General features: G+C 43.0%; 1 protein-coding gene across 1 annotated transcript in view; it reads right to left on the bottom strand.

Annotated features, from left to right (window-relative positions):
- The window catches only part of LOC107687767 (low-density lipoprotein receptor class A domain-containing protein 3-like), a 74,586-nt gene that overhangs the window by 54,684 nt on the left and 10,702 nt on the right, over positions 1–9,200 (bottom strand). Inside the window, exon 6 of the mRNA XM_016485222.1 lies at positions 1,369–1,375. Within this exon, the coding sequence (XP_016340708.1) occupies positions 1,369–1,375 (7 nt within the window). The remainder of the gene's footprint in view (positions 1–1,368; positions 1,376–9,200) is intronic.

Genomic DNA, 9,200 nt, shown 5'->3' with positions numbered 1-9,200 from the left:
ACAGCGAAGTGTTGAGCCCCAGCTGGACCAGTTTGTGAATGAGCTGTTGAGGGATGATTGTGTTGAATGCTGAACTGAAGTCTATGAACAGCATTCTGACGTATGAACAGCATTCTGACGTATGAGAACTTTCACAAACTCTAAAAACATTTACACATGTGTTAACCATTATACAGTATTTTTGTTGTTTACTTGTTTGATTTATGGCTGTTTAACAATAATGCAAGACTGTTGGGGGGAAAAAAATAGTACTGCCACAGCTCTGACTTCCATGCATCAATGGTGGAACACATGAACCTCACTCCTGGAAGAGCTGGTGTTTGTGGACCAAGAAAATGAGTAAACATTTTGATTTTTTTTTTTCTTTTGTTGAAAGACTCTAAAAATAGTTACATATGTATTCACTGTGCTCCCGTACTTCTGTTATTTTCTTGTTTGATTAATGGCTGCTTAGCATTAATGTAAAAATGTTAGAGAAAATGCCATTGCCATAGACTCAGACTTAACCACATTCTACTATTTTTATTTTCTTGTTTGAATAGTAGCTGTTTAACAAATGGAATAAAATTTTTTAATGTAGTATTCACAATAAAATATGTGGTAAATTAGAACACTCTTCTTTTTACTTTAGTCCACAAATGTGTTATTGTTTGTGATACGTGTGATTAAAACGTTTTATAGACGTTCAGGTCTGACTGGACCGATTTTGGACCTTTTTAGAACATTGGTCAAATTCAGATGTGCCTTTCACGATGTTGCACAATGGGTGTGTGATTATTTTATATGCAGGCTTATACTTAAATTATGCAGCAACACATCTTATAAACATCCAGAAGATGACACATTTAGACGTCCAGGGACGTGCAGAAAAGACGTGTAATTCGCGGACAGAAGACGTCAAAGACGTCGGTTCAATTTTAAGTTTGGATATATTTTTCAACCATGACGGGACGTGTCAGAGGGACGTCTTTTCAACGGTCATTAAACGTCCAAATGTTTGCTGGGGTGTCTGGCAACACGTTTCCCTTCTGCCTATCCGTTGTGTACAATTACATCACGGTCAAATGTAAGAGCATTGTTGCAGATTATGTCAATATTTGGCATTCCTAAGAATCATTCAGAGGGCTGAAGGTACAAACCTTACCTCTCATCTTTTCCAACAAGTCTTGAAACAGCTAAGAATTAAGCATAATATCTCTAGTGTGTATCATGCACAAAGCCAAGGAGCGTTGGAGAGATTTCATCAAACTTTGAAATCTCTCCTTCGTGCTTACTGTGTGCAGCTGGATAGAGACTGAGAGGAGCGTAACACACCGAGTAACACACACTTGCACGTTGTCCTCATTAGCGGCAACATGCTGCTCCAACAAGTTAACTTGATCTCCAAAAGTACTTACAGAATTCTGAATGCTGCACAAACTACTATGAATGGATTTTACATAAAAATGAGTCAGCATCACTCTTGATCTGTTGAATAGTAGTAGAAGGCATCCGTCTGTCTAGGGAGACAATGGTAGCACCCTGTCCTGTTTGTTCAGTTTTGTGGAGAGCAGCGTTTGATGTGGCTCAGCAGTCCGATTCTAGCCTGACAGTCTTTGCCACAGGTGTTACACACGAAATCGGACGGCTGGTAGGAGGTTTGGTTCTGCTGCCTCTGTTTCCTCCATTGTCGTTGCGGGTGTAAACAAACAATTAGCTGCTAACTTATTGAAAAACAATTCAATTTAATTACTTCTGAGTATATTATCATTTGTATTTTGCTGGACAAAAAAACTCAAATGTAATTTGTAATTAAATACTTTTGAGAGACATTATTTTGTATTTGAAATACTTAAGTAGGTAATTTTATTCTCAGATTATGGACTACTTGCACTGAGCCTTGTGACGCACTGACGTTTTGAAATAATACAGCTCAGTTATTTCCGGTTATGTATATTTACAATGGGCCGTAATCATCTAGTTGACTTAAATGCCTATTAAAATGATAGTCTGATGATTTCAAAATCCGGACATTTTCAGAGACAGGAGAAGAGATATTCTAATGATTACTGTATGCATAATTTTCCAAACTCAATGGAATGTGAAGTTTTAATCCAACATAAACCGATCTGATAAAGCAGTGGCTGGTAAACATATGTAATTGTTTCACCACAGGGTGTCAGTGCTCTAAACTAGTAATCGCGACGCTGCAGTGTATGTGAGATCTGATGAATTAAGGTTAGAATGATCCTTTATTTATCTGTATTAAATATGTTTAAAAAATATGTATGTAAATATGTCACTATTCTGTGTCATATTTCATTCACAGCCATTTCACTGTATGCAATGCCAAAATATGAATATTCAAAGTAGTGGCACTGTCAATGCGTTACTGTTAAAAATGAATTAAATGTTTAACATCGTTAAATTTATTTAAGGCAGTTGCCACACATTCATTCAACCATTTTAAACATTGGAATAGGAGCACCAACGCACACAAGCAATAATGCTCTTACGAAAATCAGCCATGGTTCTACTACAAAAAAAAAACAAAAAAAATTGTGATTGTAGTTAAACCATAATAAATAACAAATAAACCCAGGTTTTGCTACATTAACCATAGTTTAACCATAGTGTTTAAATTTGGTTATACAAAAAAAAAAACATGGTTACTACACTATTACTATAGTAAAACCATGGTTATATTTCATAAGGGTGTTTATCAGTCAAATTCAATTAAAACTGTAAATTCAACAGGTATGAAATATGATCAGTAAGAGAAAAATGTGAAGCGCTGGACCTCGGCAGGTTAGTTGGGAAATATATTTATTTATTATTCAGAATGCTGATTTGGAAGAGTAATATATTCAAAGGAACATTTCAGCAAGTTGAAGATAATTCATGGTAACACAGAATATGACATAAATTATTTTTTTTTAAATTGCCAGCCCTAAAACGTAGTAATAATCTGCTTTCTCGTGAGAAACAGTAGTGCCAGGGAACTGGAGAGAGATGAGGCGAGGGCTCAAATGCAGGAAGTCTGGGCTCTTTATTAATGATAAAAACAAAACTAACAAAAACCACCCCAAGGGGGAAAAACAGACAGGAAGGCCAGAAACAAGACAACACATTCACAAGAAACTCGGACATTAAACAACGAAACAGCACAGGACTGCAGACACAAGGAGAATAAATAGGGAGACAAACGAGGAGGGTAATGAGGGAGACACAGGTGGAGGCAGCGCAGGCAGAGCTCCTGACCACCATGGCTGAGCAGATCCACTGGCCGGAGTAGGCTCTGGAGCAGAATCGTGAACTGGTGTGGATCCTTAGAGTGGACTCTGAAGGCTCCTGGACTGGAGCAGGTTCTTGAGTGGACTCTGAAGGCTTCCGGACTGGAGCAGGTTCTTGAGCGGACTCTGAGAGCTCTTGGACTGGAGCAGGCTCTGGAGTGGACTCTGAAGTCTCCTGGACTGGAGCAGGTTCTTGAGTGGACTCTGAAGGCTCCTAGGAAGCCAGAGCAAACTCTGAAGCGGCCCATGCCCGTAGAACAGCCCTGAGGTGAAAGGCGAAGACAGCCTTCTTGACGATGGCAGCAGCGAAATCGGGTGGCTCTGTAGCAGCCTCCATGGCCGAGATAAGGAGAGCGGGTCGCTCAGTGATGGCCTTCGTGGCGGCAGCAGTGAAATCGGGCAGCTCTGTAGCGGCCTCCATGGCCGAGACAAGGAGAGTGGGCTGCTCAGTGACCTCAGAAGCCACCGAATATAGGACCACCTGAGTCAGGTCCTCCAGGGCCACCGGACAAGGGACCACCGGAGCTGGGTCCTCCAGGACCTCCAGGACTAGGGACCACTGCAGTGATGCCAGCTGCTCGCACTAACAATAGAGGTGGGTCCGCCAAACTGGAAACTAGTCCCAAACCCCTTGGGCCCCCCTTGGGCCCCCCTTGTGAAGGGGTTCCAGACTGGCAGCCATCTTGTGGAGAAGCTCTGGAAAGGCAGCCATGAAGAGAAGAGACTCTGGAGTGGTGGCCATGACAGAACGAGACACTGGAGTGGCAGCCATGACGGGACGATACACTGGAGTGGCGGCCATGTTATGAAGAGGCACCACATGAGAAGGTACATCTAGCTCCAGAACTGATTGTCTTTCCCTGTTGGCAAGAAAGTCCACAAACGGCCCAAAAGCCAGGTGCTCTGTGCCGAACCTCCTCCAGGTGCTGATGGACTCATTAAGGGCATAGTTGAACAGGCCCTTGAGAGCCGCATCATTGTAGTCCAGCCCCTCAGCAGCACTCCTGAACTCCATGGCAAATTCCCTCAGGTCAGTCCCCTGTTGACGGAGGGAACTTAACCTCCTAGGGTCTGCAAAGGTGCCGGCGGGAGCGCTTGCATTTTTTCCTGATAACAGTGAAGAGAACTTAAAATGCTCCATCATTTTTGATCGTGCACATAAGTGTAATACATCATTTGAATCTGTGAAGGGTCTACTTTCATTTGTGTACATTCACAAAAGCAACAGAATATTTTGCTTTTGTATAATAAAGAAAATAATCAGGGTGCGCTTTCAGCCGTCTCAGTCTCCACGAATAGCTTTCTGAAACTTGTCACTAAAATGAACCCAAACTCAGTGAATATTTGACACACAGACATGAGAAATATATCTATGGAAAGCTTGAAGAGTCTACTTTTAAATGAAGTAAGTCTTATCGAAAACAAATATTACGTGATAAAGTAATCCGTATGAAACCTACGCGAGGTCCAGTTTTTCCCATCTGAGCTCATTATCTGTAATGTGACCATGCCCACGCTCACACTCTTCATATGATAATCATCCACGTGAGACGTGCGCACATATAACATCACCTCCATAAACAAAGAAGCAAGATTCATCAAGTTAATTTCGGCAAGTTTTCGTTCCTGGAAGAAGACGCGCTGTGAGGAATAAGCCAGAATTTACCTCAGAAGAAGAACACGATGTGACGCGCGGCTCAAGCAGCGGAGGAGATCCTTTTTTGATGAGTAAGTCATTGTTTATTACTTGCATTAGTTGTTACTGTGTTATTGTGACATAACTTGAACACATTTTACTAGTTAGACTTTTCCCAAACTATAATTCTCTACTAAATGTATGAAATCAAGTGAAACATTTTGGAATATGTTTCATTTTATTGCATCTAAATGTCTCACGACACCAGGAAGTTTTTAATGTTCTATAAAACATAAAACAATACGATATAAAAGTAATACGGAAGTTTACACTGTAACTCTGTGAATGTTAGAGTCTAAGAATGTTTAGACCAATCTTTACTATTAAATAATCTGTTCATGAATATATGTAGATGTTTATAACGTGCTTAATAATTTAGTTTCTCAGATATAAAATGTTTTTGTATTGTATAATTCATACAAAGCATGCTTGTGTTTATGACTACAAAATCATGTTTTTTTTTTATAATTTTTTTTTTATGAGTGGGCAATATTAGTGATTGCTAATGTAAAAAATATAGTTGCTCCTGGTATAAACATGCTAATAGATGTGCTTTTTTTTTTTTTTTAGGTGATCAGATACCTTGAAGACTTTACTTAAAACTGTTTTTCTAATCAGGGTCGGCCTTACCCATTAGGCAAAGGTAGGCGACCGCCTTGGGCCCCCTAAAATGATTTTCATATAGGCTACAAAATGTGCATTAAGAGCTGACATGCGAACGGTTGCTGTTTATGGTGTTTATTACCATGATAACCGTCTGCGTATCTGAGTTGAATGTGCTTCTTGTGTATCCTGCTTGTAGCAAATGAAAAAATCATGCATCTCAAGCTGTAATTAAATACTGAGAAACAGTGCGTATTATATGTTTATTGTTTTACATCCTGCTCATTGATGAGAAGGAACCAAGTAAAGGACACATACACAGCTACATTTTTGGTTGATATAATTCTATAATTTTTTTTATTTTCATTTTTTTCAGTTTCATTTAAATTTGTAGTTAAAATTACTACAGATAAATGCATTTTAACGTTTAGAATTAGACAGCCTTTGGAGTGTGTAGGCAATTGTGCAGAGCACAGGCACACAGCATTGGTCATCAGTGGACTTTCCTTGTCAATATAGGCTATATTTTTAAAAACTTTTCTTATTCTCACTAATTCAGGTTTTTATATCTCTGAAGGGAACCGAATGTCTTCAGAAATGTTTCGATGGCATTTTCATTCTATCTGACAAAGTAACATTTATGAGCTGAGCACTGCTTTGTTTACAGCCGTTACTGGGAAAACCTATTGATCTAGGTAAATGTGTGCAAATGTATAGGGCCCCATTCCTGTATTTTGCATGGGGCCCCCAATTCACTAAATCCGCCCCCTGTTTCTGAGAGTGCTGTACCAACATCAGAAGCTACTCAACTACATTGGCCTGATATGCTACACATCAAGTCATCCAATTTTATGAAGCGATGTAAGTGTTTTGTTTGCACAAAAAATGTATGAAATTTATTTCATTTATGAAAATATTATCCAAACACATGTCGTGGAACTCTAGTGAACACATAACTCACATGAGTCTTCTATCACATGAACACAACACAAATGCGTTGTGATGCTCTCATGAACACACAATATTTTTGAAAAAAAAGTTATAAATTGTTTTGTGAATTAGCAGAACTTGAACAGAGACATTATACAACACTCAACACGAATAACGCTTAATGTACCAAGATAGTGATAAAGACAAAATTGTAAAGCATTTACTATGTGCAAATACACATGAGCCCAAAATGTGAACGCAACATGTTTATTTATATGTTATGCATCTTCCTCTTATATAAAGAAAACACTTATAACACTTACACACTTATAACGTGTAATTATACGCTTTGCGTTAATATTCTGAGCTCATGTCTTTTAATATCACTGTCTCAGTACATCAAGCCAGCATTTTAAAATGCTAGAAAAATTAAGCGTTAGCGTTAGTTCCCACATCTAAGATAAGTGAATGCTGTTTTAATCCATATCGCTGTGTATATTACCTGGTCTGCTAATTGAAAAAAGCATATCTGCAGCAGCATTTACGCATCTGTGTTCATACAGCTGTAGCAACACGTAGTCTAGAGCATGTAATCGCACTGAGGACACGCCGATAGTTAAGGCCACGAGAACAAGTTTAAATGAAACAAGCATTCTCGTGTATGCGTTTCAACTGGGGTGCGCATGTTACACTTAAATATCATTAAGTACATTAATGATATCTGCCTTGTTCTGTTCTGTTAACCCTAGGGGGGTTATTATTGCTGCTCTCCCTGCTCATTCATGACAGGGCAGGGAGGTTTTTGCCCAGAACAGAACCATACCGCCAAACCAAACTTTATGCTAAGTATCTATCATTTTGACGATAGTGGTCCTGACAGAACTGTTAACAAGCTCCCAGGGATTAGATTTTGGTTCTCATTTATTGAAATAAATATAAAAAATCCAGTGTGTTCGTGTCTGTACGCAGTCAAAATACGCTGGAGCACGGGCACGAGGAAATGAGGAGACGTAGAGATTTTACAGAACGAGAGTCTTTTAATGACCCAATAGGGAGACACAGAGCACAAGGATGACGTTCACAACAAGTAGACCCGACAGAGGAGAAATGCACAGACAAGAACTTATAAACACAGGACAATTACCAAACACAGGTGCAGAGAATGACTAATTAACTAAATGAGGACAGGAACATGACCAAATAAGGGAACACAGGAATAGAAACGGGGTCAAAACATAACAAAACAGGTTCATGATCCTGACATATCGCCCCCCTCCCGGGAAGGTACGGGTGAGAACTTGGGAGGCGGCTCAGGAGGAGGACGGACACCCGTGAGGGGGCCGGCAGACAGAGACCGGGGAGGTGACGATGGAGGAAGGAGCCAGGGAGGAAACAGGAGGAACTTGGAGCAGGAGGAGCCAAGCAGGACCCAGGCCACAGCCATGATGGTGACCCACGGTGGAGCCGACGGAGGGAGGAGCCACGGAGAAGGAATGGCTGCCGACTCCAGGGGGCCGACCAACGGCGGCGGACTAGCTGGCGGCGGAGCCCGAGGCGGAGACGGAGAGCCAACGAGCCAGGGGGATGCCGAGGACCCAGGGGGCCAGGGCGGAGCCGAGGGCTCTGGCGACCGAGGCGAGGCGGAGATCTGCGGTGGAGCCGGAACGACTGAGGGCCAAGGTGGAGCTGGCGGGAGGGAGGAGCCCAACGGAGCTGGAAACTGATGAGTTGATTTGAGTTATTATATGCTGTTGTTATAGAATTTTAAATGGATGCTGAAGCTTTTAGGCCAGGTAGAATCTGAGATCTCTGATCCGTTCATTGCTCGCTTCTATGGCTGCAGTACGCTATGTTTGCTGCAAACTAGGCTGCCAATTCTAGTGGGTTTTCTGCAGAGTCCTGAGGCGATGGCGGGTCGATGCCCGACCAAGGCGGAGCCGGAGGGACGAGGGAGCCTGGTGGAGCTGGTGGATCGACGGGTGACAGTGGAGGTGAGGGAGCTAGGAGCCGAGGTGTAGCCGCTGGGTCTACGGGCCGAGGCGGAGTCCGGGCCTCGGAGGCTGGAGGCGGAGGTGAGGGCTGCTCCAGCCACGGCGACGATGGAGGATGGCAGACCCGCGGCACTCCCACTGTATTGATGGTGGGCTGAGGGCGAGCAGAGGGGCTGCCAGACGACAGCGGTGGAGGATGCAGGGGCAGGTGGGTGGGTGGACATTCGTGAGCCTCTAGGTTCTCAGGGCTGCCCTCTAGGATCAGAGCCCACTCCTGGCTGGACTGGGAAACGGGAGCCCCCTCAGGGCTGGACGGAACCAGTGGAGACGAAGGAGAGAGGAAAGGGGGCAGTCTGCATCTGTTTCCCAGTCTATCAGGTCCCCTTCTAAGTCTAGCAGTCCCAGATGTATAATTAGCTCACCCTCAGCCATGGAGCAGTGGGCGGAGCTCCACTCCACACTCTCACCGTCCATGGCTTGCTTCCTCGCGGTGGGCACTGTCGCCGGCTCTCGCACCTGGTCTGACGGGTGGTGCTCCACATCCGGGGCGATCCTCTGCTCAGTCGCTCGGCATTGCGCTGGCTCGTAGATCGCGGCGGGAATTGTCTCTTCATCATCGGTGGGCTTGGGCTTTAACTCCGAACAGTGGGGAGATGGTGGGCTGGGCTCTGGGTCCGGAGTGGATCTGGCGAGATCATCCTCAGGAGT

The sequence above is a fragment of the Sinocyclocheilus anshuiensis genome, unplaced genomic scaffold (assembly GCF_001515605.1).
Source record: "Sinocyclocheilus anshuiensis isolate Anshui unplaced genomic scaffold, SAMN03320099.WGS_v1.1 scaffold445, whole genome shotgun sequence".
Classification (NCBI taxonomy): Eukaryota; Metazoa; Chordata; class Actinopteri; order Cypriniformes; family Cyprinidae; genus Sinocyclocheilus; species Sinocyclocheilus anshuiensis.
This window is presented reverse-complemented; position numbering and strand designations above follow the sequence as displayed.